The sequence below is a fragment of the Equus przewalskii genome, chromosome 9 (genome assembly GCF_037783145.1).
Source record: "Equus przewalskii isolate Varuska chromosome 9, EquPr2, whole genome shotgun sequence".
NCBI lineage: Eukaryota > Metazoa > Chordata > Mammalia > Perissodactyla > Equidae > Equus > Equus przewalskii.
In genome coordinates, this window is record NC_091839.1 from 75,394,438 (window position 1) to 75,418,706 (window position 24,269).

General features: G+C 36.2%; 1 protein-coding gene across 2 annotated transcripts in view; it reads left to right on the forward strand.

Annotated features, from left to right (window-relative positions):
- Positions 1-24,269, forward strand: part of LAMA2 (laminin subunit alpha 2) — a 542,322-nt gene that overhangs the window by 296,806 nt on the left and 221,247 nt on the right. For both annotated transcript variants that reach the window (XM_070557039.1, XM_070557040.1), the window contains exons 13-15: positions 9,847-9,948; positions 11,392-11,603; positions 20,406-20,517. In XM_070557039.1, coding sequence (XP_070413140.1) covers positions 9,847-9,948; positions 11,392-11,603; positions 20,406-20,517 — 426 coding nt within the window. The remainder of the gene's footprint in view (positions 1-9,846; positions 9,949-11,391; positions 11,604-20,405; positions 20,518-24,269) is intronic.

Sequence of the window (24,269 nt, forward strand, 5' to 3'; positions counted from 1 at the left end):
AAGTAAGACATATAGTTGCTTTACGTGTGTAAATGTCTAAATGACTTAAATATTGCTTTTTTTCCTTTCAACTGTAGATCAAACTTCCCAAACGTTAAAGGTTCCTTATTTTCAAACAAATGCACTTGTGGCTTGCCAGTCAGCAGTACAGTAAGTTCCTACAGAAAGCTCCAATCACGAAAAAGCTCAAATAGACATCTCCTTTGGTCTGTTTTTAGGACTGATAAGAATAGAGAAACCAGTGAAGGGCTGTTTTAATAACAACTGCAAGGTGTCTTATAGGGGTAGTACAAATTTGTCCCAGTTTTTTATACCTTCTCTATCTATAACACATTGAAATGAGATATAGTGTTAGATTTGATTAAGATTCAGCATATATTTGTACAGCATGTACTATCAGTAAAATGCTTATGCAAAGTACCCTGGGGAAACATTAAAACATGAATAAGATCTGAATCCTGCCATCACTGTGATCTCGTCCAGAAACCCCAAGATTTTAAAGATTTAGAATCATGAAATAAATCTCATTACAATTAGGTTTTTAGTATGAAGTATTTATGGTATTTTAATTTGAAAACTATCTTTATTAAAACAGTATGACTTACAACATTTATTGAATATATGCTATGTACTAGGTACCAGGTGAGGAATTTTAGGTATATTTTCTTGTTTCATCCTCAGAACAAACTTCTGAGGTAGGTGTAATTCAGCTCATTTTAGTGGAAATTAACTGAGACTCTGAAAGCATAAATAACTTTCCCAAGGGTCATAAAACATTTAAAAGCATAACCAGAATCCAAAACCAAGTCTAGAAAATACTCAGAAATAAGCTTGATCTTTTACCTGATTTATATCTGATTCCTATATTAATGGACATGTCAGATAACTAGCACAACTCTTTAGTGTCTGTTTATTCTGGAAGAAGACATTTGAATGTGTTTTATTAGCTTGTTGGTTCTCCTCTGGGGTGTGACTTAGTTTCCATTGCACCTCTGGGAATCTTTTCTTCTAAAACTCACAACCAACTTCTACTGCTGTAATAAAGAATCACCTGCAGAATCCACGGATGAGGGAAGAGAGAAAAGCGAATAGTGTTAGATCAATTTAACATCAAATCAAAATAGTATTCCAAGACTGATGTTATGACTTCTGCTTTTGTGGGAAATAAGTTGACTGCTATTTCAAAATAACCTCTATTTAAATCATGTAACCTGAAATTAGTTGAGCTCATTTAAATATACAGTCCTTCCAGCTGTATTTAGCATTGCTGATGGTATAAACATTGAGAATTGCCTATGGGCAAGATGAGAACTCTACTTATTACACTCTTGTTCCTACTTTTGCAATAAGTTGGGGGAGGGCTATATATTAGCCGTATACTATTGAAAGTAATGAATATCTTTATAAGACAAAATACTCAAGCAGTAAGAGAAAGGTTAAACAAAGTTCTCATTCAGACAGAAAATAGCAAAACTGATATCCCTTTTTACAAAATTCTCATGGAGTTCCCACAAGGATTATATATTTTGTTTTTCTTCATTTGTCATTTATGTGAAAATAGTAAATCTGTTTCTCTTTAACTTAATGGAACTTGGATTAAAATATGCCCTGTTACTTTAATCAGCATCAATGCTGTACATCATTGGCATGCAGTTTTCTGTTTTCTTGACAGAGAATTTAAAATTTTTTTAATCCCTAGTCAATAAGAAGCTTATGTATATACAAAAGCATAATTTGTGGTTTATTTGATTATATCAATGTTTAATTATGTATTGCCTGTATTTTTTTGTACTTACTATTTAGACATAAATTAATCCAACCTACAGCAAGAGTACTAATGGAACATTCCATCCAAACACAAGTACATAAACAGAAGACAAACAGCTGTTGCAAAGATCCCAGTTTGAGGCCTGGGCCTGATAACAAAAAGCAGTTTAGAGAACTTGGCTCCTACCGTTTACGCACATCTGTTGAGATTGTCCTATTTCAACTTAATTTCAACTTGATTAGTGCATGTCCCAAAGTAGCATGTAGTTCTCTAAGTCAAAAAACTTGGAGGAAACATTAAATATTAATTTATTGTATGGGATGTTATATTTCTAAGTACTTCATCATCTTCTTAGCAAATCTATTTATGAGGTGTTTATATTTTTAAGTTAGATCCCCAATTTTTAATTAGATCCCCAAATGGATCTAAGGGTTTGTAGAAAATATGTGAAATAGAAAAGACAAAAAAAACCCAATCCATTTATTTTATTTTAAAATTTTATCTACCTCTGTCTACCTTCTTGTTATATGAGAAGATAGAAGTGTCTGGTTTTCAGTTGCAACCAAAAACATTCTTAGCTCATCAAACCCTTATAATTCCATTTGCTTTGAACCATGACTGCGTATAGGGAAAGCATAATTGGGCCCTACTTTGTTACACAGGAGGCAGATAGCTTATGCTGAAGATAGGTTGGCATTCAAGTGGATAAACAATTAACTTAACAAAAATTCATACGGAAAAGTCATATTGACTTCTGAATTCCTCTAGATAGGTCTATCACAATTTTGTTTTCCTTCTGCCAATCAAAGCACTGTAATGAATATCTGTTGGCATTATCAATAAGAAACATTGTATATCAATATTGGCTAGGAGGTAGGTTGTAAGAATCTGGAATGTCATGGTGCAAGTTGGAAGAATAAATAAGGTTGAGTAGTTCCATAAGCAGTTGGAGGACCAGGTTAAAAGGATGCTGGTTGGTCCTTTAGTTACACTGAGGGAGCATCTCTGGTGAGCTGCCACTCGACTCTGTCCATGGCCCTGCTGCTTTCGTAATTTTCATCACTACTTTGTATACTTATGAAATTTACATGATACAAAATACAAAGGAATGTAAAATTATCTTATCAAGTTGGAAGTGGCCAAGTCCAAAAAGGAAGAAATCCCAAAGTCAGGCCTTTCCTCAAACTAGTTCTGATAACTGCATGTGTGAAAAGGACATTGTTGTTAATGTAAAATAAATACTATCAAAACTGCGCTATGGCTACCAAGAAGAAAAAGAAGAAGAAGGAGGAGGAAGATATAGAGGAGGAGGAAGAGACGGTGATGAAGGAGGTGGAGGAAGAGGAAGAGGAGGAGAAGGAGGGGGAAGAGGAAAAGGATTGAGTGAAAGGAAGGAAAGAAGGCGGGAGAGGAAGGCAGAGAGAACAAAGGAAGGGAGGAATGAAGAGAGGCAAGCAGTAGAGTCCCTCAAGGGTTTCTTCTTTGTATCCCCTGGACTGCATAATGTGGTCTCTTGCCTTCCAAACCAACATTTCTAGACTGTATTGTCTCTGTTTGACACCACAACTCCTAGTCCATTTTCTATGTGTTAAAGGTGATATAACTTTCAGACCTCCCTATAAATTCTGCCTGTTCTCTAATTCAACATTCCCTTGCATCTATCATATTCTAATAATTATCAAGCTTTGAAAGGAGAGAAACATGCTCTTATGTCAATGTTATAAATGTACGGAAAAGCATAACAAAACCGGAAGTGGAATACCCTTTCTATGTTAAAAGAGAGCCCCATGAATAGATACATTAATAAACATTTATGTGGGAGGGATAACTTTTCAGAGTTTAAGGCTCTGGGCTTCAGAACCTAGAAAGATGAATCACTTGCCCTGTTTGTAATATTAAATTGAAATTGACAGATATGTTTCATTTATCCTGCTCAATATTACAGAGCCTTTACCTCATTTGATTTTAGTATATCCCTCTTGAAATATTTGCTCTGGTAAGCAAAAGCAAATATTAGGTTTTACACACCATTTAGTGGAGAAAGAGTGATGATGTTCTGACACGAGAGAACCAAATATTCTGGGCTTATTTTTATGAGAAGAATTTCCTTCCAGATATATTGTCCTCCATAGATCACCCGTCCTTCAAATTTCAATTCATATTTCTTGAGATTGGGGGAAGAAAAGAGAGAGGCTAGAACACAAGTAGCTGAATACTAAATACTTTTGTAAAGCTTAGTTTTATGAATTACCTTTAGCCTTTTCCGCTCATGAGGGAAGGCTTTCCTGCCTCATTAAATCTTTAACTCAATGTGCTGCACACACACTACACTATTATGCATGACATTAGGTTATATATTGCATAGTAACTATAATGTTACTTGCAAACAAGCTGTTTCTTTCCCCTGAAGGTAGAATTAAAACAGGTACTCAGGGGAAACAACTACTTGTGTTGCTCTTTTCTTAATGGGGTGAATCTGAGAATCTGGAGAGAGAAGGGCTTTGCACTGCGTATCTCCAGGAATGGATGGGTGCTGGTCCTTTTACTTATAGTGCCTTCTCAATTTGATATCTCAATCTCTCCGAAGAGAATTTCACTTAATAGATATGGAGAAAGGTGAAAGGCTAGGTCATTGGGGACTTTTATGGAATGAACCATTCTCATTAAATTCGTTGTCTCTTTGTATTGAAAAGGGATACAACTTTCATCTCTGGTAAGTATAGTCTAATCCATCCAATGAATATAAGAATTGTCTCAAAGCAAACCGGAATTGCATTTATTTCTGCCTGTGGAAAGCCATTATTTTTTCTAGCCAATAGAATGATGACAGTTTATTCCTAAATAGCAGGAGAAAATGAAATGTTCTATTGGCTGTACAGGCAGTGCTCTGTAAAATTACAGTAATCAATGTTCTCCTCCAAATGGACTACTTTGAAAGTCTCAAAGGTAGATTTAATAAAGAGTACAAAGTTCAAAATTGTGGAAAATTAAAGTTATGCACAGTACACATACTTACCAGTGTCATGTGATGTACTGTTAGAATTATTCAATGTTAATGAATGCGTTGGTTTATACAGAGCTCTACCTGTTCTAGAATCCTTTGGCTCTCTTATGTATTTTGGTTGCCACTGGCTCCTCAGTAGACTTTGGGAATATCACTGAAAAACTTTGTTCTTTGGTCTTATGACCAGTGTCATTACTATGTCAGTCTTATGACATCAGTCAGGCAAAGAAAGAAAATCAGCACTTGAATGGTGGTAAAGCTGTAAAAAATGATAGTTTCAGCAGGAAAATTAGTTTAATCAAACCTAAGTAGCAGCATGGATAGATATAAAAAGAGGCTAGATCAGAAGTTCCCAAACTTTGTCAATTCCTCATGCTCTTAGTGTCTCCGTATTTTTTTGCTCAGTGCCTCCTAGACCAACTGAAATGTTCCACGATAGTTAGGGCCAAACAAGTTCATAAATATTTATGTTCTAACAACTTAGCCATCATTTAAAAAGATAATGCACATAAATTCAGACGGTATAATAATTTCTTTTCTTTATAAATATTCACAATTACTTACGTAGGATCTGTGTGACTGCTGGGTAATACACAACTTCTCAAACCTATAGTCAGATGAGACACTGCTACCTTTATTTCCTGTTTCATATTGATTTTTGTGCAATACTTGGTTTTTATCACAGCATCCACCAAAAACTTTGCTTAACAAAGATATGACATGGCTGAAAGTGCAAGTAAACAAAAGCATAGCTCAACATTTTGAGAACATCCTTTAAGGGAATATAGTATTATCTATCATTACAGGTGTGAACTACCTCAAGCTAGTTGTTTGTGTGGTGTCCAAAAGATATACGGTATTGTATTTCCTTCAAACTTTTACAGTATCCTCAGTGCCTCTGTGAGTTCACTGCAGTGCCCTGGGGCACCTTTGCACAGTGTTTGTAAACGAGGGGCTACATAGATCCTAGAGAGTACTGACACTGCACAGAATATTATAGATCCCAGGGCCACTGGAGATTCTTCTTTAGGGTAGCGCAACAATAGAAGCAATAGTTGATAAAACTCCCCAACAAGAAGACTGAAGTCAGAGAATTGAATTCAAGGGCTTGATGAGGATATAGTAAGGGGGATGTGCCAATGGGAATAGAAAATTAGACAAGAAGTATTTCAAGAGAATAGGACTGAGGCACTAATCTGATATAAATAACAAAGAGAAAACAATGTTATGTCGCACTTACTGTTTCCAATTTAAAATAGAGAAACAAAGCAATTGACTTGACCAGATCATGGCAGTTGGGAAAATAACCAAGTTTGTTTCCTGGGAAGACCCAGAGGAGGAGATTAACTTAGGGTATGTTGAATTGTGAGACATTATTGAGCAATCATTCAGTACTGGATCTTGTAGGCTGAATTGTATCCCTCCAAAATTCATATGGTGAAGTCCTTACCCCCAGAACCTCAGAATGTGACTGTATCTAGAGAAACGACTTTTAGAGGTAATTAAGTTAAAATGAGGTGATTAAGGTGGACCCTAATCCAATATGACTGGTGTCCTTATAAGAAGTGATTAGGGCACAGACACTCGCAGAAGGAAGACTGTGTGAGAACACAGGGCAAAGACTGCAAGTACGAGTCAAGAAGATAGATCTCAGAAGAAACCAACCCTGCCAACACCTTGATCTTGTATTTCTGTTGTCTAAGCCACGTAGTCTCTGGTCCTTTTTTATGGCAGCATGAGCAAACTAGCACAGGGACACAGCACAGAATGGAAGATATAGATTGAGGAACCGACTATAAACATAGTTCAGTCCATGAGAGAGGAAAGGAAAGTCAATAAGAAAGGATAACCAGAACAGAGTGAGAGACTTGGAGACATCCACACACTGAGTACAGAATAAGAGAGAAATACATATCTATAAATGGGACAGAAGTACGAGCAGGGCAGGGGAAGGAGTATCAGGAACACTTAGTGCAGTAGAAGACAAAGGAGTCAAGAATCTTAAGAACTACTACATGTCACCTAAAGATTAAGAATAAAATTGAAGAGAAGGTCCATTTGTGGTTGCTAGACAGAGTTGACAAATGACCTTTCAAGAAACACTTTTAACAGAATACTAAGGGTGGAAGACAGGCTGCAGGACATAAAATAAGAAAGGGTAGATGGATAGGAATAAAGAAAATGCATGTAATACCCCATATCTCAGAGTATGACAGTAAAACTAATAAATAACAAAGATAATAGCTAGAGGAAACAATACAGTCAATTGATGATTGGCAGCCCTGTGCACATTTCCTTTGATGGAGAGAGTGAAGATTGGGATATTGAAGGGATTATAGGAGAGTGGGGAAGCAAGGATGTGGAGGAGCCAAATAAAGGTAGCATTTGGAATCTGGGGCAGTAAATAGATGGAGAAGAGGCAGAGAATTCTTCATCCAAAGCTGGAGGAAAGGACTCTTTATACTCTGAATATTCTCAAACCTTTTCCCCCCAAAAATAATCTCCCTCAGAAAATAACATCTTGTTTTATAATTGGCTCAATACAAAGACTCATACAATGGTATATACCATTTGGGGAAGATGCATTAGCTGGAAACACCACCAGGAAATGCTTGGTTGAATTGCTTATAAAGAGATTAGTTTGTGGAGTTGAAGGAAAAATAGAGGCAAAGGAATTTAACAGAGACTAAGTAATTATTCCTAGGGGTACCACCTCTAAATTGTGGGATGATGTCTTAAGCAATCTTTTAAAAAATTACTTAAATAAACATTCGACTAAGTAATTACATAGAGGTGATCATAAATATGCACCTTAGGGTAAATTAAAAAGACAATGATTCTAATATTATGGAAATGGGTTCTTACGGCTTCGGGGAAAAAACATCTGGTAACAGGATCATGCATCTTTTTAAAATTGCCTGTTTTTCACATAACTTAAGTGGAAGTAAAATGGATTCACTCATGAAAGTTGTTAGATGATTCAAAAACTGTTTCTAATAATCCCAAAGCATGGGTATCAAAGATGCGTGAAAGAGTTTGAAAAAAAAAATGTTTTATGAAATGTGAGTGAAAAAGCAATTTTTCATTATTATTACTATTATTTTTATAAGCCCTCGGGAGGATAAGTTGAATTAATTCTACTCCTTAGTTCATGTTGTATATTATCATTGACCTGCATGAGGTCCCTCTCTTTTTCTATGTGCTTATTTGTCCCCTTTTTCTCCATTTTTACCCTCATTCCTCTCCCATATGATATTATTTTACATACTAGATGACTTTATAACTATTATAAGTAGGTATGGAAACTACATTAACAAATCAAATGTTGTAACAAAACATTTTCTATTTAATCTAAAGTCTTAAAAACTTGAATATTCAAATTACACACATTTTGGCTCTTTTGATTGCCCAAATGGGAATTACCTTTAATTCTAAGTTCCTTATATTTGGATATATATGGTAATCTCTTAAATTAATTTAAGAAATTAAGAATTAATTTTAGGTTTTTTTAAAAGGGAAACATATTCCAGAGAAATAATAATATGTAAACCAAATTTTAAATAATTGAAATACATTTGGAAACTCAAAAGTTTTGCAACGTTATATTATCGTGTCCCAATGTCCTTCAAAAAATCAATCCCTGCCTCCTACTAAAGATTTTTATTACTTTAGAAAATTGTAAATAGTTCATTTCTCTCTGAAATATATAAAGCATTCTTTTCTGTTGACTTTCTAGACTCCTCTCCTTGAGAAGACGTCTGGCTGATTTTGAACAGGCACGCTATGTGAAATTTTGGATGCTTATCTTAGAACCAAAACCCTTTTACATAGATTCACCCCTCATTACTCACAATAATGCCAAGTGTTATAGTCCAGGCAGATATTTATTATTTTATATATATAAAGACATCAGAGTAGAGCTATTTCTCAGTGGAGCTGGGGAATAAAAGTTTTCTGAATTTTAGTTCCTTGTAGAACTCCATGTAATGAGCTCTTCGAAGACATTGCAGAGCTGCAATTTTAAAATCCTGTTTAATCAGCCATAGCGAGCTATGTGCCACTCCCCATGGAGCAACTTAGAGAGGAATCCGGGCTCCTCCTGCTCCATCCAGCGCATCCCTGGGAATTGCTTTGTGGTCAAGGTCTGCCATGAGGGGCCAGAGCCACGGGCTGCGAAGCTGGGGCTCTGCTTGTCAGCGTGGAGGAAACAGCAGAATGCAAATCATCAGCTTTGTTTTCAGAATGTCTTTACTTACAATGCTGGAGTGGAATTTTTAAAAAAGGACTGCGGTATTTGCATTGAATCTGTCACTCAACCTCCAGTGTTGATTCCTGTCCTATAAATGATCTTGCCTTCCTATTTTTTTCCCTTTCTACAAGGTTACTGTCAATGTCAGAAGATGTAAACCTCAAGCATACATTGTAGGGGGCTTGGTATGCATATCGGAAGGAAAGAAGTTTGTTTAATGAAAAGGGATAATAACATTCATTCAAACCAAGCATATTTGATTACACATGAGAAAGTGTGTTTTCTTTGTGAGTTTTGATTGCGTTTTACTATAATAAAATTTGCTGCTACTTTTTAATTTTTCTTTGACCAACATTTCCCAGCTTAGCTTATAGTCTATGTAAAGTGCTTGTCAAATGGAGTGATGTCTTTGTTGAAAGCATTCAGACTCATAGAAAGTGAGTGACCCTCAGGGATGGGTAGAAATCTCCCAATTTTGTCGAAGATCCTTCTCTGGGAATTGTAAAGCTCAAGCTACAGACTAGGAAAATGACAGGAGGGGCTGTGTTTGGTTTCATGGACCCTAACCTATTTCAGCAAGCTTGCAATACTGGGGAAAATAATACTTGAATTTATATTTGTGTCGGGCTCTCTGTTGATGGGTAAGGTTCATAGAAAGGTTACTCCTAAAGAAATGTCGATCATTCTTACTTGGCACTCTCGTGATTTCTGCTTCTTCCAAGTCCTGCCCTCTAGAACAATAAAATGATTTTAAAATAATAAGTAAAATGTGATTTAATAGCCCATCTCCGGCCCTGTAATGATTACACATCTCCTCTCTTGTAGCTCACAGCAGCTGGAGGACAATTGACATTTACCATATCATATGACCTCGAAGAAGAGGAGGAAGATTCAGAACGTGTGCTCCAGCTTATGATTATCTTAGAGGTAGAGTACGGAGGGGGTCATTTACGTTCAACCATTTTACACTCTTACGTTATTGGAGGTTATTTCTTACCTGGTTGGCTTGCCATTAATTTACATGCTTCTACAGAAAAATATCATATCTTGGGAATTTTTTTATGCCAGTACTTTGTTTCGCTCTGAGACATATCTACTAGACTGAGTATATTCATTTAGTTCAATGATAAAGGATACCTTTAGACCAGACTTGGAATTTAAATTAAAAACATAATGACCATGTTCCCAAGAATATAAGTATGTTGAAAGTGTTTAGGCAAATGCTGCTTTACATAGTTGTATTTTTTCCATCTCTCCTTGCTTCCCAGTAGATTTTATTGTCTACTTCTTTGTTTATATTAGGTAGAAGTAAATGAAAAAGGAAACTTGCTTATTCAGGTGTAGTTAAATCTTGACTTCAAAACTCCTAATTTAGATGAGAAATATATATAGAAGAAACTGCTTTCGGGATTCAGAAGGCCATAGCTGATTCCAAAATGCTGCAAACCTGGTTATCTCAGAGGCGCTCCCACTTTTTCTCTTACCTGTCCTTTCACAGGATGCACGCCCTCCCTGCAACACTCACACATACTCAAAGGCACACACTTGCAGGCACGTTTATGAGTCCAAATGGGTCCATGTTAATTTAGCACCGGGCCCTGTTGTTCTTTGTCTTCAACCTTTCACCCATGTGAATCAATGACAAAATTCTTCCCCCAAAAGGAGTATTTCCAGTATCAAATGAAGAGGTCTGGATGATATCTATCATTGCATCTATATGTGTGTGTGTGTCTATGGAACTAGAAAAATATCTTGGAATTCCTTTGAGATGAAAGGGGTTCTCTATATGTAAAATGTTGAGAAGTTATATATTATTAATATGAATGAACTAAGATCAGAAGGATAACCTAAACGTCATAGGTCAGTGCATATGCTCCTTATTATAATGCTATTATCTCATTGTGAACCTTAGACTGCAGGGTCTGTTCCTGCTTAGTTTTTGTTTTTTTCCCTTTAAACCGATAGCTTAACACACTGTTCTACGTTTTCTTCCACATTTTCCTGTACAACCCACATTTACTATAAAATAATAAATTTGAAATATACAATTTTTATGCACTTGTTAAAATCAAAGTATTTGTAATCACGAACATGTATGAGTTGTCAGTAATCTGTTATTCTTGTTAACAAGGAAGCAAGGTCATGCATCATCAAGAAGCTTATACTTTGTAATGCATTTGGTTAAGGCTAATATTTAAATTGCCTTCTCTGCCTTTCATACATACTAGAAATATGCTCAATGACGGGGAAAGCCAACCTGAATTTAAAAACCAGAAAGTGGAGAATCTAAATACAAATACTTTTTTACCCTTTTATACCTTTCTTTTTTTTTCACAGTTTTACCCTTTTATACATTCTTTTTCCCTTTAGGGAAAAGACTTCAGAATCAGCACAGCCCAAGATGAGGTGTACCTGCAACCATCTGAAGAACATATTCATGCATTGTCACTTAAAGAAGAATTCTTTACCATACATGGCTCTAGTTCCCCTGTCAGTAGAAAAGAGTTTATGACAGTGCTGGCGAGTTTAAAGCGAGTCCTCGTACAAATCACGTACAGCCTTGGGGTGGATGCCATCTTCAGGTAAACTCAAGAACTGCATCTCCTGGTGTTTCCACATCTGCCTTGGGGCAAACATGTGTGTGGGCTAGAGTGACTTTGAACATCCCTAGGGCTTGCTGTCTTCAAATAGTGGACAGGAATGGAGCGTTGATTTTCTGAAAAGTGTTTCTATTAAAGCTTTAAAATTTTAAATACCCAAAATGAATTTGTCTTAGCCCTTTTTTACTATTGATTCCTTTGCAATTCTGGCAGAACATGCAATAAAAATAATCCCAATGCTGAGAAGTGCTATACGGGAAAATAAAGTTTCCTTTATGATGACTCGGATCATGGGAAACTAAAGAGATACAATTCCAGGGTTACTCATGTTCTCATAGTGGCTTGGAAAATATTTTCTTACGTTAATTTATTAACTAGTTTCTGACTTACTAGTATATAGTTTATAATAAGAAATATAAGCACCTTCATTTAAATAGCCACCAGTCTCTTTACAAAACTCTGTACAACCATAATGGCTGCATGGTGTAAAGCAGAGAGAATGAGCTCTGGAGCCCACCTGACTGGGAGGTCAGTGGCTCTATGCTGAGTCTATGTGCCACCTTTGACAAGCGACTGGTCCTCATGGAAACGTGATTTCTTCAAGTGTAAAGCGGAGATAATGGTGTCTACTTTTCAGGATTGTTTTGAATGTTATATGTGATAATTATGTAAGGTGTTCATTATGTAGAACACTTTCAAAGATTGGTGTCTTTTTGTTCTCGAGTTTTTTCCTTAAAAAAGAGAAGTCCCTGGCTTGAACCAAACATGCCCGGATCTGGCTGACAGTAGGCTGCTATGTTTTCCTTTTTTTTTTCTTTTTGCTGAGGAAGATTAGCCCTGAGCTAACATCCATGCCCATCTTCCTCTACTTTATATGTGGGATCCTGCCACAGCATGGCGTGCCAAACAGTGCCATGTCTGCATCCAGGATCCTAACTGGCGAACCCCAGGGCGCCGAAGCAGAATGTGCTCAATTAACCACTGTGCCACCTGGGAGGCCCCTATTTTTAAAATAATGATGTTTGCTTGACAAAATTTCAACTTCGTCTGTGTCTGAATGAGCTCTCTTCCCTTCTCCTTTTTTGCTCTAATAATAAATAACACAAGATATTATGGCAACTTCCTTGTAAATCAGATTAAGTTAGATAATCAAGTGTGACCTAAAACTGACAAGTTGGCATACCCATTATCAAAGCGATGTCTCCAATACTGGTTTATATATAAGAAGATTTTTTGTTGTTGTTGCTAATGCTCCTCCGCCTCCATCATTTGCTTGTGCTGCCTAGTTTGTCTTTCACTTGTAGTGTTTCAGTTAAGTGTAATCATCATTACCATCTCCCGAAGGAGGAAACTGCAGATTCATAACAGAACCATTGCCGCACAATGTACCTCTTTTGCATAGGCAGTTCTGCTAGAAGCTGGGTTAAAACACCATGAAGATGAGAAGCAGCACTTAGGAATTTATTATCTTTTTCCCCATTTCGTAAATAGAGATTGTCATGATGTTTACACAGTACAAAGAGATGAGTCCTCTGGCTTTCAAAATGAATGACAACCAAATTGACAAAAAGTGGCTAGGGGGCTTATTTATTTTTGTCATCATTGCTTCTCAGATTAGTTAATCCAAAGGCATTTCCCCCTGATTTATGTCAGATAATTTCAGTGTCTACCCATCTTAAAATCATCGGTCTCATTTGAAGCTTTCTGAAGTTTTCCCGTACTTGAGCAATATGTTCATGGAGCCTGGCTATGTGAACCGACACGGGAGCTAACCCAAGTCTGTGGCTGCTTTCTGCAGCCTACATGACCTAAGGCACTGTGGTTCAAGAAGTAAAAGCCAATGTCAGATTTGAAATTCCTGCCCACTTTAGGTGGGCTGAAAGTCAGCATGAATCCTGAGTCGGCGAGCTTGTCATATTTTATCTCTGATCTACTAGTGGGTAAAGTCATATTTGTAAAACAACGCTTGAATTGATTTCAACTTGCCTTGCATGGTAGACTTCCGACTTGGTATACAGTTTGTGTGCAAGCACAAGTCAATTGAAGCTATGTCAACAAAAATTCACGTTTCAATTGATTTAAGGAGGATTTACTTCCATGATCGTTCTCTCAGCAAATGGGCTTAGGTTCCCCCAGTTCTGTGGCTCAGTGGAACTGAACGGTGGAAGAACTGGGCTGCAGGTCAGCATTTTGACTTTTGTTTTCAACTCAGCTATTCAATAGCTGTAAACATAAGTATAGCTTTGACCTCTTGGGATGTCAGTCACCTCATTTGTAAAATAAAGAGGGGGACAATTGTTTGCCAACTTCAAAAGTTGAAGTTGAAGTTCTCACTGTGAGAATGGAATTGGAGGGCTCAGAAGCACTTTGTTAATGGCCAATCGACATACAAATCTGAAGCATTTCTATCTGGCCTGCATCATTGAACGGAATAACGTTTTCTCCAAGTACCATTAGTACTTGGAGGCATCCAGAATAAAGCATGTACTGATATTTCTAAAATTGTGACATTTTGCTGTCATTCTTTTCCAGAATGCTGAGAGGCCCATGAAATAAAATTACACTAATTGATTTTCTTCTCATGGTCCCCATTGATAAGATGAAGATAAAAATAGGAAACTTTCATCCTTCTTTTAAGAATGTAGGAGAAATCAACCTAACTGCACATCTTCCCTCTTTACATTCTCCAGATCTTAGATTTAATAGCATCCTTGATGTTTAACTCAAGCAAGGAGCCTATTCGGCTTCTCTTAAACACCTATTAGATATAAGACATTTACAAAAAATACATTTTCTTTTCCCTCTATAGTAGACGTTTGAACAGTTCGTTCAATTTCCAATCTCCTCCTTTTGGAATATTTCATTTCCCGAATCTTTGAGGGTAGATATAGTCAAATGACTTGGTTTGGCCAATGAAATGTGAGCTGAAGTGAGGCATTTTCTCCCCTACCCCAGGAAGCACTGAATTGCTAGTGTGAGACTCTCTGGAGCTTATTCAGCTACCAGAAGATCAAAACAGCCTGAAATATTGACAGCAACATGGAGGTCAGCTGCCCTGAACCATCACCCAGACCTGTGGAGGATTTGACATGAGCAAACTTTGTTTTCTGTTAAGCCACTGAGAATTTGGAGTTGTCTGTTAACACGGTGTGACTGAGCCCATCGTGAATTTATTGTGATAACACACCATGTGTCTCTATTGCTAGAAAATAAATATGGAATCTTTTCAAGACAAGATGTTTTCACATGACTTTTAGGGTAAATTCTGAAAGGTATTTTGGTATCAAAAATATTACACAGAATTTATATAATACATAATCTAGAAAAATCCTTACAAAGGAGTCTTTGATGATTATAGAAATAGTGTTAATAGTATACTTCTACTTTTTGAAATTAATTGTACAGGTAATCACATTTTGAAGAAATTATACTGATGAGGAGTCTAGGACTTAAAAAGATCCATGCAACTTGCTAGGCATCAGGCTGTTGGTAAAAGATTCAGCCAGGATTTAAACCCACTTGTGTTTTCTCCCTGTTGTCTCTGACTACCTCCCAAATCTATTCTGTGAATACTGGGCTCATTCAGTCTGCCAACATTTACTGAGTGCCTTGCCTGTGCTCTTTCTAAGACTCAGTCTCCTCTTCTGTGAAATGACAGGAACAGTAACTAACTTTCAAGATTCAAAGCTAATTGAGAAAATGATGTATTTACAACACCTGACATGCCATCTAGCCTGTGTTAGGAGGCAATGTAGAGTGACAAGATGATCGTTGGTTTCGGAGTCACACTTAAGTATGAATTTATGCTGCACCATTTGCTATTGTATGAACAAGACACTTTACTTCTCTGAGCCTCAGTTTCTTCATTTGTAAATGTAGACAAAAACATGATTCCTACATTGGGTTCATTGATACTTAAATGAGATGTCTTTCAAGCCCCCATTTAGAGCATAGAATATAGTAGACACTCAGTACACAGTAATTTTTATAATATGGTAGTTCTAGGCTGAGCAAGGAGGATACAAAGGTGGACATATGATCATTGAATTCAAAGAAGGCATAGTCCAGTATGAAAGGCAGACACACACTTATGATAGTACAATATACAGAACAAGAATAGTGCACAGCGCACGCTCGTGGGACTAAGGAGGAAGAGATGATTTCTCATATTAGTATTTAATATATTTTTGATGAATGGCTGTAATAGTATCAGATTCTGTCAGTTATTTCCCTTATTTGATGTGGGATTGAAAACATTTAAGAGAAAACATCTAGCTCTTTCCCAGATGGCCTACGCAGCCACGGACTGGGCCAATGAATGATTCTGTTGCCTCTTTAGGAATGGAGTGAAAATTATCGGACTCCTCTAATTGCATAGTACTTTGTGGAACTTGCAAAGACAGAGGCTAAAGGAAGTTCTGAGTCATTATTTTATGTTTTGATAAAAACAAAATAGAACAAAGCACCTGAACAGCAATAGAATATGTATGTGTGGTGGCTAACACAAAGTAACATTTGTTTAAGTAGAATTAAATGGGGGTCTTCAATATAAAAAAAGGTGGACAGGAAAAAATAGTTACATAAAAGAGTTTTAAGATCAAAGATCTTGTTTCAAGAAATAATTTATTTTATATATTTATTATTATTTTTTAGTAAAGTATAACCTATTTGGTGGGAAATATAGTAAAACAAAATTATTAAGAATAATCTTTAAGTCAGTCCCAGGACAATGTTTCTAATATGATTCCAATATTTTCAATATTGGCTTACATAATTATGTCTTTTCTCTTCATCCATCATCTCATCTGTAGTTCCAAGTTGTAATAATAAGGAGAAATAGGCAGCTGAAGCATTTGACTTAGTGCACAAGTCTTTGATAGTTCATGCATCTCCAAACTTTACTACTTTATTACTGCCGGCATTATATATTTAAATGAATGTAGCCTGGTATCAAGAAAAGAAAACCACCATATTGAAGGGAAAAAAAAATAAACCGCAGCCTTCTTCACGAGTAACACTTAAAACTGTTAAACGCATTAAAATCCCATTTAACAAATAGCAGAACCTAATGAACACTGGGACTGCTCAGTGAATGCTAATGTGGAATATTGCTGGGAAAGATGTTTGAGTGTTGAAATTTCTCACAGCTCAAAATGGTTACATAGATTAAGGAGAGGAACATCTGTTGTTCAAAAGACGAATGAAATTTGGCAGTTCATTGAAAATATTTTTGTTTTTGTTTTGTTCTATTTTAAATTGTTCCTTAAAGTAGTCAATTACTCATTTTCTATTTTGAAACATTCCAATACTCTTTTGTTACATTTTGTTTATCAATTTTATATGGAAAATCCTGGGAGCATATCTATATACAATTGACCAGTCTGCTCTTTAGTAAATTGTGACAGTCTTTTTGTGTGCTAATCAACTAATACAGCGATCATGAAATCATCTAATTCTGAAATGAAAGTGATCAGAAATATAAGTTCATCATGTGACAGCCCATTAATTGCAGGCAATTAGATGTCACAATACATTCAGATGAGTTCTGACCTCTGGCCTCAAGTCCTAACTCCAAAATTTTTCTTTATTTTCTTTGTCAGATCTAACAAGTAATTTGTCTTCTTCTTAGCTGATTTTATTCATCTGAAATGTGGCTACTAAGATTTAATGTATCATTTGTCATGGAGCATGTTAGTCATTGTTTGTTACATAGCTACATTTCATTCATTTATTCTATACATTCATTTATTCACTTATGTAAGTATATACTTAGTCTTGTGCTCATACATTCATCCATCCATCTATCCATTTATCCACTGACCATCTATCCATTCATCCATCCATCCAAAAAATATATTGAACATGTATTGATATGATTAGGTTAAGTATATAGATGACAGGACAGGGTCTTTGTTCTCAAGAGGTAGCTCATAAGCTCATGTCAACATAGGCAAGTACTATGCTTAGTTTAGTAATTCCAAACCCTATATTGTCTTAAGAATTGCCAGATCCAGAAATTCGACTCCTGGGTCTATACCCAAAAGAACTAAAAACAGGTACTCAAAACATACTTGTACACGAATGTTCATAGTAGGACTATTTACAATAGCCAAAAAGTGGAAACAGCCAAACATTCATTAACAGATGAACGGGTAAACAAAATGTGGTATATTCATACAATGGACTATTACTCTGCCATAGAAAGGAATGGAATACTGATATATGCTATAACATGGATGAACCTTGAAAATATTATGGTAACAGAGAGAAGCCAGACACAAAACGTTATGTATTATATGATTCCATTTGTATGAAACATTCAGAATACATAAATGCATGGCAACAGAAAGCCGATTTGTGGTTATGGGGGGCTGGGGGAAGGGAGAATCGGAAGTGACTGCTTAATAGGTTCAGGGTTTTCTTTTGGGCTAGTGGAAATGTTTGGAACTAGATCGAGGTGGTGGTTGCACAACGTTGTGAATGTACTAAATTATGCTTTAGAGTGGTTAGTTGTATGTTACATGTATTTCACCTTGATTAAAAAAAAAAAGATGAAGAAAGAACTGCCAGTGACACTTTTTGTACAAGTTTATTTGGTGGGAAAGAAAATGACTAGAGATTTTCTAAAAATCTCTGTGTAACCTGAACACTATAAAACAGTGATTTTTGGCTCTTACCAGTTTAGGACCTTCTGCCAGGTTGTCCAAGCTGTGCCCCCAGAGAAGCAAGCATTCAAGTAGTGTTGGATCAGTTAATCTGTAGCTAAAGATAATCCGTTTGTCTTTAGAGGATGCCAGCTAGCACTCAGCATCTAAGACGAAGCCATCAAATTGCGCATTTTCTGAGATTTCAAGTTGATTTTCTTTCCACTTCTTGATCATGTGTGAACTCATACATATTTCAAGGTCCTAGCAAATTTCTAAGATTAGTGAAGTGGGGGTAAAAACAATAAAGATTTTAGAAACTTGTTGCTGAAAAACTTACAACTTGGTTAAAGGTTGTCACTTTCGAAGACACGTTTAATGAGCCCATTAGCTTTGTTCTCTGCCTTCATTACAGCAGGGATTCTGAAATCCGGCAAACTCTTTGCTAATTGGGAATCACCAGTTAATAAAAGTCTACCGCCCCTCTTGATAAAGCAACCAAAAATGCATGCGCCAGCAACGGTTGGTTGCATCTTTCTCATGGTTAAGGATGGCATATTATGTGTTACAGATCTCTATCAATCATTTTAAAAAACAATAATTATCATTATGAATCAATAGTAGTCATTTAATTTTATGCTCTTAGAGTTTAATTAAAATTTATTTTATGCATTAAAATGACAAAGAACTAGTTTTGGGCATATAGATAGTATTTCTTGTACTATTCATGTAGTCATTTTTATCCTGTTTCAACTGTCAATGAGAATATGTTAATAAAATACCTAGCATTTAATAATCACCTGCATGTGTTATGCATTATATCAAGAACTTTATATTCATTATTTTGTTTAATCCTTTAATTAAGCTCGTGATGTGTGGACTGTTAATTTATCTCCATTACCTAGATGACAATATTGAAGCCTAGAGAGATTAGGTAATTCCTCCTAAGCTACAGGACTGGTGAATATCAGAGTCAGAAGATGAATCCTAATCTATCTGACTCCTGAGTTTGTGTTCATAACAATGGAGCTTTTAAAATTTCTTTTATTAAAAAATGGGGAAAAGCCAGTAAGACACCAATAACATCTATTTAAATTGTGAATGCATATTGTTTGCCTAATTTGATAAAGGAAATACACACACACTCTCTATAATATACATATATACCATTTATGTAACAGCATTTTTCAATTTGGCCAAACCAGCTTTCCCCCAAAATAAGGAGGGAGACCAAATCACTCTGCTAAAATCACCAGTTTGTACAGAAGTACCAATAAAATGAAGCCCATAGATATGGAGAACAATGAATTGAATTTAGGCCCAAGACAATTTAAGAAAATAAGTTCTAACTAATTTAATTGAACATTTGAAGGTTTCACTTTTACCTACCAACGTGCAGATTTAATTCTGAGAAAAAAGAAACCAAAATAGCATTCATCTTTTCTTTTCTTTTCTTTTTGGCTTTCATCTTTTCTTTCAATTTAAAAGCTTGGACTGAATATTAACATTGTCTCCTTCTGCTTTTCTAGTTTAAATTTTAAAGTAAGTCAAACAGTCATATAAATGTTTTCTGTTTTAAATCTCCTTTACACTGTATGATTTTAAACTCTCTATCTCTAAAAAAAGGAAACCAAAACACACAGCCAAAAACCATGAAATGAGCGAGAATCTTCTCATTTCTTTCCAGCATTGGATGGTGGTAGTGGTGGTGAGCACTTTTAACCGTTCAGACTTTGCCTAATATGATGAATGACCAGAGCTTCAAGTTATGGATATTCATTATCCTTCTTTCTTTCCTTTTTTTCTTTGGTTTTCTTTTTTTTTTTTTTGCTTGAGGAAGATTAGCCCTGAGCTAACATCTCTGCCAACCTTCCTCCATTTTTTTTAATGTGGGTCACCACCACAGCATGGCTGACAAGTGGCATAGGTCCACACCCAGGATCCAAACCCATGAACCCCAGCTGCCAAAGCAGAGAGCACTGATCTTAACCACTATGTCATGGAGCCGGCCCCCCAACCTTTTTTCTTAATACAGATAGTTTGCTTATATTTACATCATTGTTACTATACTATTCCTTGAGGTATATAATACCTAAGAGCTTGTTTACTTATTTACCATCTCTTTTTTCCTCTGCCCCAGGTTGGGCTCTGTTGCCCTTGAATCCGCGGTCCCCTATCCTACTGATGGAAGCGTTGCCGCGGCTGTGGAGGTTTGTCAATGTCCAGCAGGGTACACTGGCTCCTCTTGTGAAGTAAGTTTCAAGAATGTATCCGTAGTGCATTCTAAATTCCTTCAACATTGCTGTCAATAAACTCTTCTAAAACAAGTTCAAGTTTTTCATCAAAGATTGAACAAACAAATGATCATATGTTACCTAAAGAAGAAACTTGCATACCTGCCCAATAGTCATGGCTTTCAAATAGAGTGCTACTCACATAATGTCAGCTTGAAATAACGTTCCTTTTTGACATATTTTGCTTACTATAGCTAAAAATCTGATGTTCTCATGTTTGTTATCTATATAATTTGTTGATAAAATAGGATGAATGATAGCAGAATAATATTTCGAAATATTTTCCCTTTATTCCCACTCAGTACTTACCAGGTTACCAGAAATTTAGCGCCTCTTTTTTTTTTTTTCACTTTCCCTCCACTTTTTTAATCCTGTGTGCCACACTGTTTCTCAACTTTATTCCTAAGAGCACAACCAAATCACAATCATCTGAAGGACACAATCTTCATAATGTCAGGAGCATATTATATGGAAGAAGTACCTTGATCTGGAAAAATCTCTGCTGGTCTTTGATTTATTTAGCACCTAAAGTTTGAGATACCTATTGTTGTCTCAATATCCTAGATTTGTAATAAGATTGATGCTTCTTACTAAATACCACAGTGTGTCACTTTAAGGTAACAGATTTTATTTACTTCTATGTATTTTCTTTAGGTAGTTTGAAAATTGATTTTACTTGAAATCTGGTCAAAAAATGTAAACCCCATTTCCCTGATAGAGGGCATGGCTTACAGATAAATAGGAGCTTAAATTCCTTAAAAATGGTGCCTTTAAGGAATCATTTGAGCGTACCAAGATGTTCCACTTCAGCACACCACCCCATTGTGCCATTTATAGAAATACTCTAGGCGTTGCTTTGTCAGTTCTCTTGTGCTTTAAAATAATACATGCTTCCAGAGGACGCACAGGGCTGAGAGTCATATTTGTGACAAATGTGTTTTCTTTAACTGGGCTCAGACTCACATATCTAGAAATAAAACTAAATATAATTCACTGAAGTACTTACTTTTCCAAAATTCATATAGAGAAAAATAATCATGGAAATGAATTAGCTCTGTCCACCCAAATTTGATTTTTCATGTAAAATCCATGCTGTCTTTAATGAAATATATTCTTGTATTAAAAACCTAGAAGTTTTTATTTCACATGGAAAGCTCTCTTTGAATCTTTACGTTCCTGTTTCAGCTGGAATTATGTATACCTTGATTCTATTCTTGCTTTAGTACTTGTTCCCAATTAGTTATTCTCAGTTCTCTTCATCATCCTTTATACAAGTTCCAAATGCCCACTGAATATAAAATTGTCTGAATATTAGAACTGTTTAATGGATTATGCTTTGTTTCTTCTTTCCTTTCTCCAAAAATATTTAGTGAGTATCTTTGGTAAATTCTGCACTGGATGCTAAGGGAATTATCAAGAAGTTGCATCACAATCTTTCTCCATAAAGAGCTAATAATCTGGTTAAGGAGACAGAATAAATACCTATGAAAAATTGGAGCACCGCACTATGTAATTAAGGGACCAGTAAGTGGTTCAGAATATAAGTGCAATAATCATTCAAACAGGTGAGCAATTCCAGTGGAGAGAGATGTCACAGGATGTATCCTGGAGTGGAAAAACGTCAGGTCGAATGCTAAATAATGGCAACAATTAGGTAGGAAGAGAGAAGCATGCAAGTGTAGAAGAGTCAGAACAAAGAAGCGGAGGCGGGATCATAAGAGCTTGCTGTGCCTCTCACACAGTAATGATTTGGTAAATAAAGTAATTTTGAAGCCCATAAAGGAATTTAGTTGAATCAGGAGACAATGAATTCTGGAACTCTTGAGTTTCTCTCTTACTTCTTCATTTCTTCTACTGTCTATATATTTCTTCTTTTCTTTGTCAAACTTCCTATCCCTAGACTTGCTATTGTCCATTCCTATCCTTTTCCTGATTTCATTTGCTTCTTTATTGAGCTCATAAGGCCAGGCACTCTAGCTTTGCTATCACTAATATCCACAGACCATTTACAAGCTGAGTAAACTCCAAAGACCATTAATGTCTTAATTCTAGGTTGCCAAAAACAGATCAAATGACTCCATTATAAAATAATTCTCTTTTATTTCATTTGGGAACACTATGTTGATTCAGAATCTTTTTTCTCATTTCTGCTTGACTTCTTATAATTCCCTCCACAGTCCCTCTTTCAAATATTTGCTTAGTTTCCTGGTACCATTATCATTCATTTCACTCGACACATGGGACAGTAAGAAAGTGAAAGCAAAGTCGGGCATTGAAAACAGAAAGTTTTAATTCAAATATAATTTTCCTCTTCTATATGATCAAAATATTAACCACTTCAAAGAAGTGTGAATACTTTCATTTAGTTAACAGATATTGATGACGATGTATTTTGAGACAATCAAGGCTCAAAACGAATGACATGGATAATAATGTGATGAACAATACAGATATAGTCCCTGCCCCCAAGGACATTACATTTAGTGGTAGGCTAGACAATATGCCAGAAAGAAAATTTAAATAAATGCGATAAATCCCACAAAGAAAAGAAGCAGGCTGCCTTGATAGAGGTCCTGGGAATGGGTGTAGGAAGATTAGATGGGAGGGACTACTTTATAAAACGCTGTCAAGAAAGGCTTTCGGAGGTGGTACATCTAAACTGAGTTTAGGGTCGGCTATGTAAAAAGAGCTGATGAAGAAGTGAAATAGAGCTTGGAGTCTGCAAGGACCTGAAAGGAGGCAAGTATGGCTGGAGCCTAGTAAGCAAGGGGGAGAGTGGCCCAAGATGTTATTGGAGGAGCCAGGCCATTCAGAGTTTTGCGTGCATGATAAGAACTGGGGATTTTATTCTGAGTGCAGTGGAAAATCATTAAAAGGCTTTAAGCTGGGTGATGCCATGATCCGAGTTATATTTTTTGAAGAAGTAATTTCAACTACAGTATGAAGAACATATTGTAGAAAGAACGTTGTAAGAATGGTAGTAAGGAGGACAGTTAATATGCTCTTGTGGTAGAACATAGCGATCATGGTGTTTGAGGATAAAGGCAGGGCACGCAGAGAGACTGTGTTTATTCTACATGTATTTTGGTAGTAGAACTAATAGGACTTACATAGACTACATGCCAAAGGAGAGTTGAAAGAAATAAAGAGTTTAGGAATGAGTCATCTTACTAGCTTGAGCAATTGGATGTGGTGCCACTTACTGAACTGGAGAAGACTAGGAGAGGAATGACTGCGGGAGGAAGGATGGAATCAACAATCCATTTTAGAAAGAATTAGGTTTGAAAACCCTGTGAAGTGTAGGCACCACTGTACAGTTAGAATATGCAGCTCTTGGGCTCAGAATATCTGTCTGCTCTAGAGATAACTATTTGGAAGGCATCATCAACCACTGGACTGAGTAAAATTACCTAGTGGAGAGTGCGATAAAAAAGAGAAAAGTGACTAAACCCTCAGGACCTCCTGACAATGGGAAGTTGGGTCAAAGCAGAGGAGACAACAAAGAGATAGGACCAAAACTTGGGGACAGTGATGTCATGGAAGTTGAGAGAAGAGGGTGTGTGAGCAAGAAAGGAGTCAACTAAGCCAAATGTTGATGAGAGGCCAGATAAAACGTAATTGTAGAATTATCCATTGAATTTGTCGACCTGGATTTGGTGACACAGACCAGAGCACTTTTAATTGAGCGATGGTGGCACAAGACAGATTAG